This window comes from Halichoerus grypus, chromosome 10, assembly GCF_964656455.1.
Source record: "Halichoerus grypus chromosome 10, mHalGry1.hap1.1, whole genome shotgun sequence".
Classification (NCBI taxonomy): domain Eukaryota; kingdom Metazoa; phylum Chordata; class Mammalia; order Carnivora; family Phocidae; genus Halichoerus; species Halichoerus grypus.
The window spans coordinates 2189396-2211791 of NC_135721.1; the positions used below are offsets into that span (position 1 = coordinate 2189396).

General features: G+C 52.6%; 1 protein-coding gene across 3 annotated transcripts in view; it reads right to left on the reverse strand.

Annotated features, from left to right (window-relative positions):
* The window catches only part of EIPR1 (EARP complex and GARP complex interacting protein 1), a 136099-nt gene that overhangs the window by 107364 nt on the left and 6339 nt on the right, over positions 1–22396 (reverse strand). For all 3 annotated transcript variants that reach the window (XM_078055912.1, XM_078055910.1, XM_078055911.1), the window contains exons 2-3: positions 17135–17218; positions 6893–7025 (exon numbers count right to left, since the gene is read on the reverse strand). In XM_078055912.1, coding sequence (XP_077912038.1) covers positions 6893–7025; positions 17135–17218 — 217 coding nt within the window. The remainder of the gene's footprint in view (positions 1–6892; positions 7026–17134; positions 17219–22396) is intronic.

Sequence of the window (22396 nt, forward strand, 5' to 3'; positions counted from 1 at the left end):
GACTCACAGGTGCCAACTACCACATCGACTGGGTCCCACAAGGGACAGGACCAGCTGCAAAAACCACCACCTGCAGGGAGGCCCAAAGAAGGGCCCTTCAGGGGGTTACACAGCCAGACTCCTCCACCAGACGCAGTGGCCAGGCACAAGTCGTTATTTTTTACCAGAAGCAATGTTAGCAACATTGACTAGTAACACATTTGAATACTGCCCTGATCTAGGTCCCACATAAACAGAGCTGGAAACACAACCAAAGATCAAACTCTCCTGCAGACCGGCGTGCTCCCTGCTGCATCCAAGGGCCTCGAGGGCCTTGAGTTCTCTCTGGCAGCCTGGGGCGCAGGGGTCAGGGAACTGAGCTCCATACCTGCCAGGGCAGGAACACCCATCCACCAGGGGCACCTGAGTGAGACACCACCGACGAACCCAAGCGATCGGTGTATGCTGCCCGTGTGCTTTGCAAGCAAGCTCTTCATGGCTGTGACGGTATTTAGAAAAATATCTGAGAAATGCAAGAAAGCTTTTAAAAACGGCATCAGGCTAGGACGCAGCCAACCAGGACCCAGGAGGGGAGGGTGGTGGGAAGGACCAGAGTGAGGAGGAGGGCACAGAGGAGGACACTGGTGCCCCCTGCTGCCCAAGAAGGGGCCAAAAGGGAGCAGTCAGCGACCCCCCCACACACACATGCAGACGCACACGCAGGTGCACACGACAGACATGACAGACATGCACACGCAGACACACACAACAGACACAATGGTGTAAGCAAACACACAAAAACAGACACACACTCAGTGGGAAAAAAAGGAAATCAAAGTGGCAAAGTCACAATGTTTCAAAACAGCCTACCTACTGAGTTTATCTGAAGCACATACTTTTTCTCAGAACACCTGCGTGAGCACAGGGGCCTGAATACAGGCATCAGGAAGCACACGAGGGCCGATGCCCCGCCAGAAGCACCTGGTGGAGGGGCGCCAGGTGCGGAGGGAGGGGGGCTGCACACCGGCAGGCGCGCAGGCAGGAAGCGCTGTGAGGAAAGACGCCCGACGTCCCCGCGTGACGGCCACGTTGCCAGACCAGCGGCATGGCCTCCCGGGGCAGCGTCAGGGCATCGTGGGGAGGACCCCTCGCTGGTCACCACTGCATCCCACACCCAGCCAGCCACGTGCTCAGCTGCTCTGCAGACGCCCGGCCGTGCCGGGCCCCGGAGCACAGCCGAAACAGCCTCCGCCCTCCCACATGCCCTCACTTGGCTTCTGTGGAGATGCATTTGTCTTGTAAAATTATCAGAAAGAAAAGCTAGAGTCTGGTTTGTTTGGTTTTTTTAATCTTCACCCATGCAGAAAAAGTTCCGGGAGAGTCCACTGTCCGCACAACTCTGCCCCCACCACCCAGACTCGGAGGCTCTCATAATCATCTCAGGTGACGGCGAAAATGACATCCCTAGCAGCCACAGATCCCTATCCATAGACTGGGACGATCTGCATCTGTCACCTGCGCCTTGCATGACAGATGTGAGCTGGCGCACACGCACCTGAGTCTGTCGGAAAGAGAGTCTGCACCTTTAGGTTACGTTAACCTACTGCCGATTCACAAGAAGCTCCTGCCCGCACACGGGAGCTGCTTCCACTGTACGAGGGGAACCCAGTCCTGCTGTTCACCATGCCTCCTGACTAGAACAATAAAAGCTACAGAGGGAGCTCTTCTCATTTGCAGTTTTAAAAATGAGTTGTGAGTTGGGGTGCCTGGGTGGCTGAGCGTCCAACTCTCGGTTTCAGCTCAGGTCATGACGTCAGGGTCGTGGGATCAAGCCCCACATCGGGCTCTGTGCTCAGCAGGGAGTCTGCTTTTCCCTCTCCCTCTGCCCCTCCACCGCCCTGCACACGCACACACATGTGCATGCTCTCTCTCAAATAAATAAATCAATCTTAAAAAAAAATGAGTTGTAAGTTAATCTAATCTCCACATTTATTTACAAGGCCATCGTGATGTCCCATGGTGTGTGTGTGTGTGTGTGTGTGTGTGTGTGTGTGTGTGTGTGTAGGCACAAGAGTTCTACCACAGTGCAGACTTCCACCAAGCTCTAGAGATTCTTTTGCATGCTGCAATATACAGATATAATTTAGACACAGTTGTTCACACCAAACATGAATTCCAAGATTTCTCAAGAAGAGGACACCACTCAAAGTGGATTCCACGTCCCGGCTTGGTGCAGAAGCCCACTTCTCCATGGTTCCCTCCTCCTGTCCCCCAATAAGATCCACAGAGCAGAGTGTCAGGACACATGTGAAGGGGGACACGGAGAACAGCCTTAAGCGAAGACAATTCCCTGCGAGACGCATGCCCCCCTAGAGGTTCCGGGAGGTCGGCGCTGGGACCTGCTCCACCTCTACCCACCGGCCCTCCTTCCCACCCGCTGCCCCTGGCAGACCCCTCTGCTGGGGGCACGACTCGGGGTGTGAGACACACGGCTCTCGACTGCAGGAGGCTACCACTGTCCAAACCATCATGCACATCAATGGAAACGGAAGTGCAGACCGCAGCAGAGCGGGGACACGCGCGTGAGGTGCAGCACGGCAGCAGAGCACAGGTGTGTCCGCGCGGCGCTCACAAACACGAGCCGGACGAACGCGACGGGGAGTACGTGCTAACAGCCCCACGCGGCCCTCAGCCAGCCCAGGCACGAAGAGGTGGAAAACACGATTCGACATAAACACCGCTGGAAGATAAAGGGCAAGGTGCACTTCTGGTCCTGGGAAAGACCCGCCGTAACAATGGTGATGCCTAAGCCCCACGGTAACGTCGCAGGGAGCTCAGTGCAAAGCACGGACCCCAAGTGTCCGTGAGCAAACATGTGCAGTCGCCCCGCAGCCTTCTGAGTGAAGGACGTCTGCACGGCGAGCACAAACCCTTACTCCAAGCTCTTCCCGAGGGGTCTGGACCGGAGCAGTCTGGGCCCTACTCCCAGGAGCGTGATTCGCACAGATGACCTGGTGCGGATCAGATGTGACCCAGGAAGAGCTCCGGAGGGCGAGGGGGGGCGTGGGGGGCGAGGGGGGCGAGGGGGGAGTGGGAGCGAGGGGGACGCGGGGGCAAGGGGGCGTGGGGGGTGTGGGAGCGAGGGGGCCGAGGGGGCATGGGGGCGAGGGGGCGAGGGGGATGCAGGGGGCAAGGGGGGAGTGGGAGTGAGGGGGGCGTGGAGGGCGAGGGGGCGCGGGGGGCGAGGGGGCATGGGGGCGAGGGGGGCAAGGGGGCGGGGGGGCGCAGGGGCGAGGCGGTGCGGGGGGCGGCGGGAGACGGCGGGGGCCGAGGGGGGCGAGGGGGATGTGGGGGGCGAGGGGGCGTGGGGGTGAGGGGGCAAGGGGGCGAGGGGGGCGTGGGGGTGCGGGGAGCGGGAGCCGCGCACTGAGGCGGCTGGGCAGCTCCCTCCTGACGCAGGGAGGCAGAGCGCGCTCCCGGCATCTCTCCGTGCCAGAGACACGGTGGCAGTGTCCTGCCTGTGACAGGGAAAAGCTGAGCTCCTAGGACTTCGCCATGAACGCCATGACACAACTGTCTTTGTTCTTGGAGAAGATGACACACGAGACAAGCCCGTCACAGAAGGGCTGGCCGCCATCAAAGACCGGTGGCAGGGTGAGCGGCAGGCTTCTGGAGACCCTGACGGGAAACCGTGACGCAGGCTGGCCTGACAAAGCGCTCCGCCCAAGCCTGTGGACAACCAGGGCGAGACCACCGCTCACCGGTGGCTTCGGCCCACGCCGCTCACAGCCCCCAGGAGCCGAGCACAGCGCCCAGCTGACAGCCAGCAAGCTCCCACCTACGCCCGGGACCCAGCGCTGCCAGGATCCTGCTAGGCCGTGTGGCCTCGCGACCACGGGGACTGTGGGGGAGGACGAAGTGCCGTGTTCGTGGCACCTTCCCACGCAGTGAGCCCGGCGCCAAGGGGGGCTTTGGTCCGAGGCAGTGGGCGCTGGCTGTGGGAACCTGGAGCAGCAGGACAGACTGCCCTGAGCAGCCTGTCAGAAGACAGGGGCACACAGAGGAGGATGCCTGAGAAGGCTCAGACGGACGGGAATGTTCTGGAAATAGGAGGGAGGGTCCCTGTTAGGAGGTGGCAGAGGGCTACGAAAGCGAGGCAGTGGGCTGTGTGCAGACAGCCCCGGGCAGAAAGCAAGGCGGCCTGGCCTGGGTCTGGCTACTGATGGTAGAAGGTGAGAGAAAGAACCGAGGGAGGCCACAGTGAGCACAGAGGAACCCGCACCCAGTGGCTCTGAGGTGCCCAGTGTCCCCAGCAGGCAACAGCTGCTAAAACTCAGAGACTCCGCTGTCGGGAAAGCACTCCAGGGGCAAGGGCTCGGGGGGGCCACTCAACGTTTGCTCACACCTCAGGAGGATCAACAGGCCAGAGTGCAGTAACAGGAAGGGTCCGTCCGGGAGGCTAGAGGGTCAGTCAGAGGGTGGACGCAGGCGGTGAGGGCCTTCTGCCTCCCCAGCAGGAACCAAGGCGGACAAGAGACCATTTCAGGAAGACCTGTGAGTCCGGCTTCGTCTATGAACTGCGGACCCCGCTTCACGAGACCCTGCCAGCCTGGACCAGACGCAGAGGGCTACGCAGCCCCCACGTGCCTGCAGGGGGTGGTGCCCGGCCGCTCTAAGAAGGACAGAGGGCCGGAGGGCAGGGCCAAGAGCCTGCAGGGCAGAGACGGATCCGGGGCACCAGGCCGAAGCCCACTCCAAGCCCTCCAGCAGCGTGTGCCTTTAGGAACGGTCACGGCTCCTTTGACCTCCCATTCCCCCGTGTGAACGTATGTCACCAGCTGTTACCCCACACCTGTCCCAGCCCTGCGGGACGGGCAGGTGCTTCACAGCCTTCACGGGTCAGCAGACGGAGAGGAATGCGCCACGGGCCCTGACCCGAAGGCCAGATTATACCCAGAAGCCAGGCGCACACCTGCAGCTGACCAAGGCTGGTGCCGGCACCCCGAGCTGGTGCCACGGTGGCCAGGTACCTGGAGACGACAACTGTGCTCTGCACAGATGAGGGCTGGGGCCCCTGGGGCAGCAGGCGCTGCTCACACACCAGGGGCCCGTGATGGCCACTCCTAGTGTGACACCTCTCTGCAATCTGCTCCCATGAGTGTGCGGGCAAGACCAACGGCCTGCTTCTAACTGACAGGATGGAGTACAGGTGGTGGGAGGCCACTCCTGCGATTCTGCCGTGCTCTACGGCAAAGCTAAAGGTACCTGGGAGGGTAAAATTAAGGTCAGCTGGTCTTAAGCAAAAGGGAAATTGGTCAGAACAGTCGGAAAGTCACTTTTCTAGAAGAGAGCACCTCTACTTTCAAGCTCCCGTGCACCAGGGGCGGAGGCCGCAGTAGCAGAAACACCAGGGTGGTGGGGAGACAGTGGATCCACAGGCAGGTGCAGGGACAGCTGGCCTTACACACAACACGGAACGGCATCGGGCTGCCGAAGGGAGGAGACGCACAACCCCGAACAGCAAGGGTGCCGGGGCGCGGGGGCGGGTGCGTAAGTGTCAGGTCTGTTACATCCCAAATACCTTCTGGGAAGATTTCGTGGGGCAGGGCCACCTCTGTCACAATCGGCTGGACGTAATGACCTTGGTCCGAGACACAGGCACAAGGAAGACACAGCGGCCTCTGCCCGAGAAGCCCCCCAACACGGTGCCGATGGGGGGAGGAGAGAAAGCCCGAACGGGCTCCCGGGGAGGCTGTTCTCGGCAAGTGCAGTAGTGCCAGTCAAAGCAATGAATAGGAGATACAGAACATAAGGGAATCAGGGGCAAAAGAACCTTCAGAAAACAACTTTGCTGCCCCAAAGAAATGAAGTGCTAAAAACACAAAGGTAGGGGCGCGTGGGAGGCTCAGCTGGTAAAGCATCTGCCTTTCATCAGATCAGGTCATGATCTCAGGGTCCCGGGATCGAGTTCCGCATCAGGCTCCCTGCTCAGCAAGGCGTCTGCTTCTCCCTCTGCCTCTGCCCCTCCCCACCCTCGTTTGCTCTCTCTCTAATAAATAAATAAAATCTTAAAAAAAAAAAAAAACCACAAAGGTAGATGTGAAATTAAATAGAAAGACACCTCGGGAGACTCCCCGGGGAGCAGAGCATCCCAGCACAGGTTCCTAGCCGCGGCGCGCCCGGGGAGGCAACAGCAGAAGACAGCCACACACACTAGCATCCTGAGGCTGGGCCAGGAAGGGAGAGGACACTGAATGTGGGACCCGTGTGCAGAGGCTGCAGAAGGCCCATTAGGCAACCGGGAAGGCTGATACTGAAGGAGACACTTTAGAGACTACACAGCACAAAACAGACTTTATTCTGCTTGCAGAGAAAGATGGAACCTGGGGTTTTCCCCAAAGCCAGAATTTGAATACAATTTACGGACAACGACAGAGAAAGGAGAATGGAGGAAGATGCATGGCCAGCTGGGCGTCAGACGTCTAGGTTGACACAAACGTCAAAGGCCCCAGAGACTTCAGAGCCAAAGAGCACATGGGGCAGAGGCTTATTAGGAGCACGGACCCCCCCACACACATACACATGCACACACATGCTTGCACACATATACACAAATCAGCTACCCTCGCAAGGAGCACAGTGAACTAATGTAGGAGGACCCCTGCATCTGTCATTTGAGACCCTCCAGCACATCACTCTCCTGCCCCAGGGGGTCGACGTGCCTGGAACAACTGTGACTCCAGCCTCCGGTCTCAGACTGCGGCTCATATTAACTGCGACAAGCGTCTGCCTGCAGCATCACAACTTCTCCGTGCAGCCCTGGACCCATCACCCACCCCTGTAAGTCGGACACTGGTCCATTAACAATGAAGACCAATCTTGCAGGTGCGTATCAACACCTGCAAATACTCACGTTTATTGTAGCACGTGGCCAGCACACCTCTGTCGGCAGGACTGGTACTAATGTGCCAGATCTCACCCACTTGATGGAGGAGGACATTTTTATTTATAATGTTATTTTCATCATCAAAATCTATGATGTGGATCTACAAATACAAAAAAAGAGCACATCAGGACTTCACTTCCCGTGTACCTTAATTAAACTCAGTGATCACAAACAATAACCAAAAGCACCTTTAACATCTTTAACTGTTATTGTTACCACACTAACAGCGTACACTTCTGTGAGTTCACCTCCCTGTGTTCTTCTCAAAAGACAGGTCTGAAATCCCCACAGAGTATTTTTAAGTTTGCAAGCTTACTGCCCCCATTATATCCAGTGCTAAAGAAACAGGACAGCCAAAGCTCTGTCCTCAGGTGGCCCCAGCAGGCCATGGCTGGCCTTAGGGCTAGGGCTGTCAAGGGTTGTGCAAATGAGCCTAGTGCCTCGGCAAGCGGCCTGTGGCCGTGCGACACACGGAGCCCCTGCCCAGCCAGAACCAGGGCCACCCGCACAGTGCTCAGGCCAGCCGGGGCGTAACTCAGCTCGTGCACCGGCAGTGACAGAGGTGGGAAGAGGTGAGAAAGCATTCCACACGAACACATCTTAAACACCTTTCCAGAAAGGAGTCCGACAGCTGCCAGTGCTTACAACTGCACGATATACAAATGTAATAGTATTATATTTTAGCCACGAAAAATTAAATATGCTCCTGCCATGCTTTTCTGGACAATTTTTCACAGGAATAAAATGATTTTCACATTCACACTTTTATCAGCACCCAAGTCAATGAGAAAAATAAAACATTTGTTTTAAAAATAAATTTATACTAAGAAAATATTCACGGATCTTCATGAAGATCTATACCCTGGCATGTTCACTGCGGCATTGATTATCACAATGAGAAATTAGAAGTCAGCTTAATGTCTGGCAATAGGGAATTGTTCAAATAAACTGTAGTATTTGACTGTAACGTAATACTACAGAGCCATTCAATATGCTATAAAGGACTATTTAGTGCCAGGGAAGAGAGTCCATAACATATATTTAAGGGGAAAAGAACGAACAGAGCTGTGTGAGGGCTGTGTGCGGTGTCTGTGTAAAAAGCAAGCACGCCCAAACCAGGAAAGAGCCAGGAGGTACATGGTTATCCGCGGACGGTGGGATCGTGGCAGATTTTCCTTTACTTCTTTGTGGTTTCTTGTATTTTTCACATTTTGTGTGTGATTAATATGCATTATTTTGCAATCAGAACATTAAATGCTGTTTTAAAAAATGTTTCCATGACACCCAAAAGCCTCAACACTCAGCACTTGGTTCAGAGAGCCTTGTTCTAGTCTTTACTGCTTCCTCCTATGCCCGGTTTTGATGGAAAAATAACCTCCAGTCCCCATGAGGGGTAGCTCTGGACTCGGAATTCAAATCCCACACTGACACCACAAGCCTGTGTGACCCTGCGCCTCAGTTTCCCACGTGCGCATTGAAGATGAGGATCACAAGAAACCAAATGCAGGCATGCCTGGAAAACCACGGTGAAGCCGGCACACTCATGCCTTCCCCCTCTCCTCTGGGGGAAGAGATGAAAAACCATTCCTGCTATTTTTATTTTTAAAACTGCTTTCAGGGGACGCCTGGGTGGCTCAGTCGGTTAAGCGTCTGCCTTCGGCTCAGGTCATGATCCCAGGGTCCTGGGATCAAGCCCCACATCGGGGTTCCTGCTCCGTGGGAAGCCTGCTTCTCCCTCTCCCGTTCCCCCTGCTTGTGTTCCCTCTCTCACTGTGTCTCTCTGTCAAATAAATAAATAAAATCTTAAAAAAAAAAAAAGATGTATTACAATATGTAAATAGGAACTATATAAATGTTCAAATTGAAATAACTGGATTTCTTAAAACCTGTCCCAGAGAATAAATGAACAACATAAAAATTACGCAACATTATATAGTTCTAAAAATCATGAAAAACACGGGGCATCTGGGTGGCTCAGTCAGTTAAATGTCTGACTCTTGGTTTCAGCTCAGGTCATGATCTCGGCGTCATGGGATCCAGCCCCGCATCTGGCGCCACACTCATTGGGGAGTCTGCTTCTCCTTCTCCCTCTGCCCCTCTCCCCACACCCTCGTGTGCGCACACACACCCGCACACATGCTCTCTCCCTCTCAAATAAAATCTTTTTAAAAATCATGATAAAGAGCAATTATAAATACCAAAAATGTTATGAAAGCACTAAATTTTACAAGCAGAATATAAAATGGCATGCAATTATATAAAAGTCACATGTGAACACAGACTACAAGGCAATGTACAAAATCGGGAATAATTTTTGTGTTGTTAGGGCAAAGAGGAAATTTTTTTCTTTCTTCTTTTCTTTATTATTTGACACATTTCCTGCTTATTTGGAAATCCATTAAGACTGAAAACATGAATGACTGCACTTAAATGTACTGTTCTTCTGTTCCCTAACCTATCGCTCTGCAATGCACTCAAGCGCTAGGAGCCCCACAGCTGACTGCACCAGAGGTCTGGCATCAGAATCCCCCCACCCCGGAAGGAAGCCCCCCATCCCCTGCACCGACTCCCAGTGCCCTGCACACCGACCTCTTCCCCCTGGCCCGGGACCTGTGGCTGCTGGGCTCTCCGGCCTAGCCCCCTCTCCCCCTGCTCCAGGTCACTTTCATCTGGGGAAGGGTCCTCCTTCTCAGCACCTCGCCAGGACACCCTTTTCTCCCGTGGGAGGACATGAAACACATGCTGTCCACAGGCCCCAACACCTGACCCAAAGTTCCTCCAGGCTCCTTTCTGCACTTGCAGGTACATGGACACAGCAGGAAGGAGGGACACAGCTAAGACCCCCCCCCCAAGTCCATCTCTCCTAATCTGACACGCTCTCACGCTACTGCAGCCCTTAACCTTCACCTTCAAGCTTGACAGTCCTGAGATTTTTCCACATATCCTCATTTACAGTGGGTCCTAGACAGGCCCACAGTATATGTCCTCATGAGATGTTTTAATCTGGGTATGTTCAGAAAGCACTGTAAGACATCACCACCATAAACAAAGAGATCAGAGTAACAATGGCTAACACGTAAAATGGGCCAGGCACTATGCTACTTGACATACATTATTTCCATTAATCCTTAAAAGAGACATGTAATCATTAGGCATAATCTACAGGTGGAGCAACCCAGGCTTAAAGAGTTGACGTAGTATGTCTCATGCAGTTAGAAACAGGATTCCAGAGCATGTGCCCTGAACCCCCAAGCCATCTGGGGCACAAAGAGGCTCCCCGTGCTCCCCTGGGCTTTGCACTGCAGCCTGTGAGCAAAAATCAGCTCCTGACTACAAAGAAGGAGAATGTGTCTCAAACTGTCTGTTCTCAGGGCACCAACAGCTCCCCAGCTTACACAGACGTACAAAGAAATATCCTGTGGAATACATACATGCAGTTACAGGGCAGTTATGAAAACAATTCGAAGAAAACACTACAACTAGTGAGTGCAAAAGATTATAGGGGCACAAAAAAAAAGACCAATTAATATTGGTTAAGAGGGTCGGGCAGACATGTGGTCGTCTGGGTAGTGCTTAATCGTTACTTTAAATTCTTCATGCCAGGGACACCTGCATGGCTCAGATGGTTAAGCATCTGCCTTCAGCTCAGGTCATGATCCCAGGGTCCTGGGATCGAGCCCCATATCGGGCTCCTCACTCAGCGGGGAGCCTGCTTCTCCCTCTCCCACTGCCCCTCCCCCTTGCTTGTGCTCTCTCTCTCTCTCTGACAAATAAATAAAATCTTTTAAAAAAATAAATTCTTCATGCCATATCTGAGTTTTTAAAATGTTTTAACAGCTTATAATGAAGATCAAACTCATATATTCTGAATTACCATTATTAAATATTTTAAAGTTGGATTTACTAGTGTGGGGCTAAGGGCACAGATGACTCTATAAAAAGTTAGGAGTAAGAGTCATAAAATTCATTAGGAAGCCCGTAAAGATGTTAACAAACTCTTCCAAATGAAAAAAAAAGAAAAATTAAAAATATGGATAAAATTAGAAATAAAAAATTAAAAGCTCCCTTCTTAGGGAAAGTTAAGGATCCGGTGGCTTGGCCTTGGGTGCATCTTCCTGCCAGGGGCCCGTGAGCCAGCAGACCCCGTGCCACACTGCCCACCACAAAAAGTGAATAGGCCCCCCCCCCGGCAGTTCCTTATGAAGAACACAGCACAGCAGGTGGCTAGACCTGGAGACAGCAAGTCCTCTCTCCGGTCTCACACCTCCATTGCGCTCTCCTCCTAGCTCAAGTCAATACTGGAAAGCTCTGTTTCAGCTGCAGTCCCTTTTGCTTCAGGGGGACACACAGGATGCACAGTGATCCGGGACCGGGGGACCTGCATCCAATTTGATTCTGCCACTTCCCAGCTGGTTTACCCTGAACCAGTCATTCACTCTTTCCGGGTTCTTCCTTCCACATAAGTATACTTAGGAAAATGGATTCCTAGGATTTCTTTATTCTACCTGAAACATATCGTGATCCTTCAGCTAAGACTTGAAATGCTAAGTGAAAGTTATTATCAAGCATACTATATGTTTCCCAGTGCTGATGATGCCCACGCGGCTACCATTTACCTGTCTGTATTAATACTCCTTCCGGAAGCAAATAAGCCCCAGTACAGGACCATCCTTTGTCCATGAAGCCAAACTATGCTTGGCAGCCAGAAGAAAGAAAGAAAACAAAGAAGACCCGTATTCCACTCCCTCTTGGTGCCCAGTGAGGGCCTTCCTTGGCAAAGCAGCGTCTCCGTCCACGTGGGCGGCTGTAACAAACACCACAGACGGGGTGGATTATAGACGAGAGGAATTTAGTTGTCACAGAGCTGGGGGCTGGAAGTCCGAGCTCAGGGTGCCACAGCGTGGTCGGGTCTGGTGAGAGCTGTCCTCCTGGATCAGACAACCACCCTCTCCCCATGTCCTCACGTGGCAGAAGGAGTAAGGACGCTGTGGGTCAATCCCATTCATAACAGCTCCACTGTCATGACCTAAGCACCTTCCAAAGGCCGTACCCCCTCCTACCATCACCTGGGGGGTTAGGTTCCAACCTATGAATCCGGGGGGAAATAAACACTCAGGCCTTAACAATGGACAGGATGGAGGTCCTTCAGAGCATCTGCTGCAGGGTTGGGGAAAAAGCTGGAACCAAAACAGGTCACTGGAATACCCCCAGCCACACTTTTAGATATAAATCCAACAACTAAAAAGATATAAAGTAGAATTCTATGTTTTAAAAAGAAATTCTGAGGTGTAATCAATACTTGGAATAGGGGGTGGGGAGGGGGAAGTGGAAGGAGGGGTGAGGGAGGAAAGGGGTTTCAGTTTCAGTTCGGGCGGCGGGGGCTGCTGAGAGTCTCGATGTCTAACAAAGGCCCAGGCGATTCTCAGGGTAGCCAATGACAGAGCTTGCAGGCAAACGGGGCTGATGAACAAAGCTATCCGTTATCAAAATACAAATACAGAAAAATGGAGTTTACAAATTAAAAACAAAAGTTAAAAAGGAAAAGATCGATCCAGGGGAAGAAGCCACTGTGTGTCACTCCCTTCAGGGATCTGCCTTTTCACTGACCGTGCTGGGAGAGGACAGGTCTGCGTCCCCTGTCACCCTGGCACTCGTCCCCCAGCTACAGAAGAAGCAGGAAGTTCGCAAGAGGCAAAGGAACTCTTGGTGAAAAGCACGCTGCAGAAGCAAGTAAACCCCTTCAACCTGGAATCCCTTGTTTTGAGTCTCTGCCTAAAGTCCCCCACTGGACAGCCAGTGAGCACACAGCCCCCGCGGAAAGAACCCCACCTTCTCCACCTACCCATGAAGGGGAGCCCAGAAAGATGAAAGACTCCACACACTCATCCTGCTCCCAACACGGAGCCTTGTGCAAACTAAGGGCAGAAAGTAAAGCGGTTCATCTGACAAAAAGAAAAAAAAAGGCCAGCAACTGTGACAGCTCCAAAAATTTTCAGAAAATAGCACAGCTGAATTAATTAGACTTGGTTCAGGGACTGGCACTTTCTAGGGAATTAATGACTGCCCAGCAGCTGATGGCCTGAGGCGAAGCCAGGGGCCATTAACCCTCACCAGCCAGCCAGCCAGCCAGCGGGAGGCATGGAGCAGGGCCTCAAGGCCAGGGCACCCCGGCCTGATGTGGGGAAGGCTCCCATCACTAGCACCGTCTGTGTGGGGGTCTGCGGAGAAGCGTGCAGGGTGCCTTTAGGACACGGACCCCAACCACCCCGTGCTGCAGGTGGAAGCGGGGGGGGGGGGTGAGGAGAGCAGCTGTGTTTCTGCCCTATTCCAGCTCGATCACCTGTGAAAAACCTCACAACTGCTTAGGACCAACCCCCTACCTGCTTAGAAATGGGATCAACAACACCTGTCCACTGAGGTCGCAGGTGTGGGAATCGCCCCCACCCGGCCCTGAGCGGCACCCCGCTTCCCCATCCTGCAGATGTGTGCCTCTCTGACCCGCAGTCGACGGGCAGGGGCACAGGACCCACCTTCCTGGCCTGTCCCAGCACCTGGCTGTGCCCGCGGGGAGCGCGCACCCGAGTGGGTGCTGCGGGCACGGCTGCCAGCACCCTACACAGACCTGCTGCTCAATGTGGAGGCACAGAGCCGGGAATCCCCATCCTCACAGCCGCTCAAAGACCCTGGAGCGCGGGTCCCCCTCACGGTCAGCAAACAAGCAGGGAGGGGCTGCAGGATTCGGGGTGTGTGGGGGCCAGTTTTCACCACTTACAAATGCACTCCATAACCGTGTTCTAATGAGAACATCGGCAGGCGGGACGCCTGGCTGGCTCAGTCGGATGAGCCTCCGACTCTTGGCTCGGGCTCAGGTCACAATCTGAGGGCCGTGGGATCGAGTCCCCGATGGGCTCCATATTCAGCGGGGAGTCTGCTGGAGATTCTCTCTCTCCCTCTGCCCCTCCCTCCCGATGCGGGCTCTCTCTCTCTCAAATAAATAAATCTTTAAAATTAATAATAATAACATCGGTGGGAAACAGAGGAACAACCGTACTGCTTCTGGAGGGCAGTGGGCATGGCGAATGCTGGGGGTGCCCTCTGGGGGCATCCTCTGGGCGCCGCCTGGCTGGCCGCGAGCCCCTGCACACACACATCCCGCGTGGGAGAGAACGTGCTGCGTGGGAGGGGAGCCAGGCCCACCACACAGGAGAGAAACACACATCGCACAGCAGAGGCACGTGCACGGGACGTGTGAGCTCGGCAGGTGCGAGGGGAACACGCGGGGTGGGTGTGCAGGGGCGCGAGCTCAGGCTCTGGCCCTCCCTCTCACTGCCTCTCAGAACCGTGACTGCCCGCGGCCCGCGTCTGCCCCACCACCTCGCTGAGCGCGCAGCTCGGAGCACAAACCACTCACACACAACATCCGCGTTTGTTGGATGAGTGCACGCGTGCACGGACTCCCAAAGACGTCACACGCTTTCCCAGAAACAGGGACTCTTTGATAGCTATCATGTGGAGTCACCCACAAGAGGCCGCTGCAGGCGAGGCGTGGAACCAGGAGGCTAGCAGACTCACCCCCACCCTTTGATTCGGCCATGGCTGCAGCCTTCCCCAGCGGTGGGACAAGAAAGCTCTGAAAGGAAGGGGACAGCAGGTGGCACCGGGGTCTGTAAGCACAGCACCCAAGCAGCCGTCATATACTGGACATTCAGGAAAGGTTCCCAGACAGCTACATCCTTGATGCCATAAAATTTAAGTTAAATATTTACCTTGTCTGTGCCCTACTGGAAAGTTGGGTTCTAAGACTGACTCTTAATGACAAAAGTCATTCATTTCACTAGGTCCAAGGACGGATGGCTGTATTCTGGAAACCAGGACTGTCTGTGTCATGAAACTACACTGATGCAACGGGACATACAGAGCTGTAATGGGCAGCGCGCTGCGGGACGCTGACCTCACAACCCGGGGAGTCCCCACTCCCTGCACGGTGCTCCCCACGGAGTCTGCAGAGACCTTGCTCCAACAGGATTTAAAGAGGATTAAAGCACGTCAGGTCATCTGGGGCTGCTCCTCTCTTGGGGCCACAACTAAGTCTGACCTGTGGATGCCCTCGTTGCTTCATCTGGCCTTTAATTCACTGAGCATCCCCCATGACATCATAATAATTTCTTCCCTAATCTCAGAGTTAAAAACTGATACCTCCACCAAAACGTTCCATGGGACAGCCTGAGGACTGAGAGGAATTGACAAGCAGGCGGATGAGGTGAGGCGCTTCAACACCTGCAGACAGGGCCCCGCGGGACTCCCTGACACCTGCCCTGTGACGGCTTCCGTGGTCGGCGGTCGGCCCCACACGGAAGCCACGAGTCCGCCTTCAGACGCCCCCCCAGCGCCGCTCCCGCGGGGCGGGGCCTGCGCCACAGCATCTCCGCGCGGGCGCACCCCCCAACCCGCAGCCCCATGAGGCACCCCGTCGGGCGGCCCCCCCGACCCACGCGGCAGCCCCCACAGAGCACAGGCTCCTCTTCCCCGCAAGATGCCCACTGGAAACCATTTAATAAATCCTTCTTACCTGACATTCTTCCAGAAGGAAAATGACACACACGTTCAGAAAAGTGAAAATTAGGAAAACAATCTACCTCACAAATGCTCACATCACCCAAAGGTAACCGTGGCTCAAATTTTGAGGCCTTGTGGCCTGTTTCCGCCTAGTCTTTGCCGCACGTAAGACTCAAGTCTGTACTTTATCCTCTGCTGTCCTAATCGAGGCATAACTGACGTAATAATCTATCAGCTGCACGTATACATCCAATGACTCAACGTCTGTAGCTATTGAAAAATTATCTGCTTTTTTAACACTACTGGGATCACACAATATATACAATTTTAACATTTCACTGAATCATCTAATGATTCTTAAATTACGACACTGATAAGTTTGTAACCTAACGAGCAGTCAGTAACAAGCACTCCACCATGAGGAACCAGGTTCAACCGGGTCCAGTCGTGAATCTGCCACCATAGACAGCAGCTCCATCCAACCCGATACTGGCAGGTGATTGCTGCTAACTGCTTCACAATTACTCGTGCCATTACAATACTATTCCTTGTATAGAAAGGTCTTCCTAGGGGCGCCTGGGCGGCTCAGTCAGTTGGGCGTCTGCCTTCGGCTCAGATCATGATCCCGGGGTCCTGGGATCAAGCCCTGCGTCGGGCTCCCTGCTCAGCGGGAAGCCTGCTTCTCCCTCTGCTGCTCCCCCTGCTTGTGTTCCCTCTCTAGCTGAGTCTCTCTCTGTCAAATAAATAAATAAAATCTTTTAAAAGATAAATAAATAAATAAATAAATAAATAAAGGTTTTCCTATGTTTTGGGTATAGGAAGTAAAGGTTAAATAATATAAACATTTATTTATAAAGCTCTACACATAGGTCACCAAACTGTCAATCTAAAGTCTCTCGTAACAGGAGAGAGGCAATGTCACTACACCACACCCAGCAGCAGACTCTTCCACAGCTGTCTTAAACCCACTCCCCCGTGGGACAGTGGTAACTGGGCAGAGGCCCTGCTCCAGGGCACATGCCCTTTTGCACATTTCCCCCAGGATCCAAGACAGTACACATCCTCACAACAGCCTCAGCACCTGTGACGTACAGAGAGCAGATGGCTTTATCGCTATCTTGGTGATGAAGAACATGAAGTCCAGTAAGGTTAATCCATTCGGTCAAGGTCATACGTTTGTATCCAGCCACGAACTGAGCGCTGGTCTGTGAGTAGCCAACACTCTCTCTACAAGAGTGGCCAGAACAGCCCCTCCCGGAGTGTGTGGCAGTGAAAGCCTGGAGCTCGACGGGATTATGGCCTCATCCAGGCTCGGCTGGAAAGAATGCTGTGAGCGCTTACAGTGGTCATCCACCAGCCCGAGCAGAAACAGTGGTGCCGACCACATCCCCTGGATAGCTTATCAATCACTTACACAGCAAACCCTACGTAACCACAGACTAAAACTATGACAGTGATGCTACACAGAGTAAGTTTAAATTATTGAATTCAATTATTACATACAGTTGGATATTTAAATCCCAGTGAAAGTTTTATTTTGTTTGTGTGGCATTAATTTTCTCAAATGTTGTTTGAAAAATCAAGAGCAAAATGGTTATAAAACTAAGAATAGGCTTAGTAATTAACATATATACATTTGTCAAAAATAGTTACCTGATTATCATATTTAAGAGACTGCGTCCCAACCAAAAACCGAATGGCATCTGTTTCTGCAGTCTGAGGTGTTAGAGCACGGGCCTGCAGGAGGGAAGGAAAATGCACACACATTTAAGATGTTAGATGTAATAGAGACAATAAGGCAGTTACCTCCTCTACTGCTGCGGGAGTATTAATTAGTACAAAGTGCCCACTAGGCAACTTAGAAATGTGTATGCAAAGCCTCCATCTTTTGTATACTTTGTGACACCACAATTCCATTCAAATGCGTATATGGGCACGAAAAATAAGCAATAAAGATGTAAATGTTATTTTTAATAAAACCATAATTTTCAACAGAAATAGATTGGTGGAACAAATCATCTTTCAACAGTACAGCAGAAAATGGTTCCCAGCAATGGCAGAGCAGGTGGTTTAAACCAAGTCTCTGGCAGAGGACAACTGCACAAACTAAACAAAATACTCTGAATTTGTTTCAAGGCCTCCTTTAAGGAGCTACCACAGCGATGAAGGAATGCCAAGATCTTGGAAAGGGAGGGAAGCTTAGAGAGGCAAGCCTGACCTCTGGCCCCCTTTCGGCTGGAGGCATCTGTCAGTCTGGAAAGTGTGGCTAGCAGCTGACACTGAGGAATGCTTCTGACAGGCTCATGGACTGAGGGTACAAACACAGAGTGCAGGGCCCACCACGGAGAAGGGGCCAGCAAAGCACTAACACTCAGGGCTGGGATCCCATAGGGCACAGGCCAGGAGTGAAGGTGAACTAGAAGGTCAACCTGCACAGACTAACGCTCCAGGTCACCTTAGTCCATGACTGGATTTTAAGTGAACTGAGCAGGATGATGCTCCTGGGCTGGCCAGCCACCTGCCAGAAGTAACAGTAAATCCTCTGGAGGAAGACAAAGACCTCCAAAGTTTCTACAGTTTTTCTCACAATGTCAAACACTCAATCAAAAATAACTAGTCATACAACAAGTCAAAATCATATGATCAAAAGCCAAACAATAAACAACAGAAAGGGACCTGCTGAGCATTCAGATGATCAGGTTCTCTGGGAAGCAAGCTGTAAATCATCAAGCTTTGTGCACAGACTTGCTGGGAACACTCTTGGGAATGACATCATGGAGGAAGCAGCAGTGAAGGTGTCAAGGAAGCAGGAATGTGCAGAGGACACAGAGGAACTGCAGTGCCCACAGGGAGGCCAGAACTGGGATGGTCCCTCAGAGTGGAGCCATCATGGCCAGGCCCATCTATTGCCCAGCCCCCAACCCCATCGATCAGGCATTGGAAGCAGGCTGTCCCTGGAGAGGGGTGTGACTTAGGGCAACATGGCTCCATTCAGCTGAGGGCACGTTCTGGGATTATGGGTGACTGATAGCTCTCAGTGGGTCCTGCTTTAGAGTTTGCCCTCTCCCTCTGCCCCTTTCCCCACTCGTGTGCGCTCTCTCTCTCTCTCTCTCTCGCAAATAAATAATCTAAAAAAAATAAATAAAACGGGGTTAGAGAAACAGTAGAGCAGTCGTCCTAACCATTCAGTCTGCCTGGTTTTGATTTGGTTTCCACGACTGGGGTGAACAACAAGACCTTTTCAGTGTCCACTGCCAAAAGGTTTGGAGACAATGATTTCATGTCATGCTCTCAGAAAATGCAACCATAGCCCCTATATCCCAACCCCTCCTCACAAAGGGTTGCTGGCACAAAAACATCAACTACCAGAATACATTTCGGTAACAGCAAGAAAATACATGTCCAGAACAGTATTCACATTATTAGGCATCTGGAGGAAAAAATCCATTCTAGCCAATATGCCTACAACCTGTTCAACAAAACTAGACTGGAGCCTTAGACCCCTTCACAAAACTGAAGAATTCTTTTGAGTCTATATACCTTCTGCCAACAATGCACGTACATACAAGTAGAATTTTGCACATAATACCACAAATTCACAGACGCCCTGAATCCTATTTAATTAGAACACCACTTGGTTAGAGAAAAATGGTGAGGAAGCATCCACCCCATTGCAGAGATAAACCCCAGCTGCTCAGAAGGCAGAACCCAGGTCAACAGAGGGGATGCGGGATGGGCTCCACCTTCAAACAAGAACACTAAGACTTAAATGCAGGTACATGTCATCATCCCAGACAGAAAAAGCCTGAAAGTCCCCAAAAACAGGGCCCAGAAGAGGACTCATCTGAGAGGAAATGATTATTTTCCATGAAAAGACCTGTCTGTGCTTGGAGTCAGCAATCATGAGCTGATTACACAATGCCTGCATGGTGGCCACGCATGGAAGGTACCACGGAGGGTAAGACAGTAGCCCTGCCCTCAGGAGACAGACCTGCAGGAGACATCGGACAAGACCAAACAGAGCAGGTGGGAAATGACTATGTATAGGCCCCTGGCCCAGACCGCACAGCAGCAAATTAACATTTATCAAAACACACCCACGAGCTCAACTTCAGGCAGAAGACAGGATTAAATGCCATCACTGGAAAACAGAAGAACACCAGAAAGAAGTACGTTGTGTTAGTGGCCATGAGACTGGACAAAAGGGCAGCTCAGCGCTGCAGAGGCTGCTGAGTGCCATCACGAACCAGCATTCAACCTGCTTCATCCTGAAGCAATTTACAGAGCCCAGAACTGCACCCCTGGGCAGGACTATCGGTAAGCATGCAAGGAAATAAAGTCTAAGAGATCATGTGTTTCAGAGACAAAAGCTACCACAGTTTTAGAAAAGTACTACAAGTCTGACACTACGCATTCTGTCACACACAGTAAGCCACTTCTTTTTTAAAACACTGAATAGGAGGGGCACCTGGGTGGCGCAGTTGGTTAAGTGTCCAACTCTTTGTTTCAGCTCAGGTCAAGATCTCAGGGTCATAACATCGAGCCTCATGTCGGGCTCTGCGCTCAGCTCAGAGTCTGCTCAAGATTCTCTCTCCTTCTCCCTCTATCCCTTTCCCTGCTTGCACACGCATGCACTCTCTCTAAAATAAGTAAATAAAAATAAAAAACTGAAGAGAATTATTCTTACAAAAGAATCTAAACTGAATCTTTAAAAATTACAGTGAAATCTCAAAAACACTGAATCTAAGATCTTTTTAGTACTTTACTGGGTAAAATTAAAATAACAACTTAACTCTGGCCATTTGGGTGACGGATGTGTATCCATAATTCTGGTCCTGTGATGAAGTGAATGATCAAACGACCTTCCTACGTCGAGTCATAATGATGATTTTGCGGTGTTCCAATGACCTCATTGTTACAAGATCAAATTGTAGGGTATAATAGGTCATAAAACATCTCCGTGTATTTTACCGTGGTTCATCTTCATAATACAATGAAGGAGACCCAAAGTCAAGATGGATAATATTATCTCTACTTAGAAGATAAAGACACTGAGGACCAGAGAGGTTAAGTGACTCAGTCATGGTCACAAAGCTCCTAGAGGAAGAACCACCCAGACTCCCAGCCTTGAGTCTGGTTCTCTTTCTGTTATGGTGATGCAGGGACCCAGGAACACAAGTAAGATATTTACACACGGGATTGAAGGCAGAGCACGGGTCACTTTATTATCATTCCATGCCCTGTTCTCAAAAGAAGGGCCATGGCACTTTCCTGACACAGCTGTCTTTCCACCCACCTCACCGTTTAGTGAGCCAACCCAGGACAAGGCAACTGGAGATGCTGAGAAGCCTGGCTCTCACCAGAAGCACTCTGAAAGTTCCACTCCGTGACAAGAGGCACAAATCCCAGACCTCCCAGTACTCGCCGAGTACTAAGCATTCCCTTGGGAAATTCAAAACTGTCTTCATGTGCTTATTAGTCTGAGCAAGTAAACACTCCCTCTGGTGAACGTCCAGCCCGGTTCCTCATCAGAACTTCCCCCACCAGGCGCCGCGCCCCAGGCAAGTTTAAGGTGATGCCGGAAGGCGAGGAGGTGGAACAGGACTTGTGCTTAAGCAGCAGAGACAAGGGTGGGTTGAATCTTCTACAGTGGGCGGTCTCCCCCCAGAAACAGCCTCTTTACTGAGAGCTGCCCCAGATCGCTAGGATGACAAACCAGGAAGCTAGTGACCACCCGATGCCCTTCCTCACACAGCAGATCGCCTCCTCAGCGATCTGGCAGATCACTTTACAAACACAAAAGAAAGAGCGAAAAGAAGGCAAAGCCCCAACTTCTTCACTCTGTGCTAGCTGAGTACCTACTTCTCCTCTCCGTCTCCCACACCCAAAATCACAGAGGTCCAGAGTGCATAAGAGGAACACCAAAGCTCTTGAGCTACTCATGGATAATTGTGGCAACAACACTGCTCCTGGGGACACGCTCACTGGCGCGTTCACTCACACACTCACTCCTGTAAGTGCAAAGGCTGACCATTCAGCTCCGCCAAGGGGCTGCCGCCTGCCCCTCGCCCACTCTGCTCTGCACTGCCAGATCCTCTGGAGGCCCCAGTGCAACCCAGCCCGACCTTACAGCGAAGAACTCGCCTCACACTTGAGCAGCAACACAGAAGCCATCGGCTGGCCTCCTGGAGACGTCGCCACCTGCCCTCCTGCCCAGAGAAGGGGGCGTCCCTGCCCTCTTACCCAGAGATGGGGTGCCCCTGCCCTCCTGCCCAGAGAAGGGGGCGCCCATGCCCTCCTACCCAGAGATTGGGTGCCCCTGCCCTCCTGCCCAGAGAAGGGGGCGTCCCTGTCCTTCCGCCCAGAGACAGGGAGCCCCTGCCCTCCTGCCCAGAGAAGGGGGCGACCCTAACCTCCTGCCCAGAGAAGGGGCGCCCCTGCCCTCCTGCCCAGAGAAGGGGCATCCTTGCCCTTCTGCCCAGAGATGGGGAGCCCCTGCCCTCCTGCCCAGAGATGGGGTGCCCCTGCCCTCCTGCCCAGAGAAGGGGGCGTCCCTGCCCTCCTGCCCAGAGATGAGGAGCCCCTGCCCTCCTGCCCAGAGATGGGGCCCTCCTGCCCAGAGATGGGGCACCCCTGCCCTCCTGCCCAGAGAAGGGGGCGCCCCTGCCCTCCTGCCCAGAGATGGGGCAGCCCCTGCCCTCCTGCCCAGAGATGGGGCGCCCCTGCTGCCCACCTGCAGCACACAACATTGGGCAGCCCTCTCTCTTCTCTGTCCCTCTCCTCTTCTCTGGCTTCTTCTCCTTAACTAGGAAAATCAAGTCCCATGTCCCCTTGTCCTTTGAAAATATCTCACCTTGACTCATTTGCTTCTCAAGCTGCTGCCAGACCTCCATTCTCCCATTCGCTGCCAAGCTT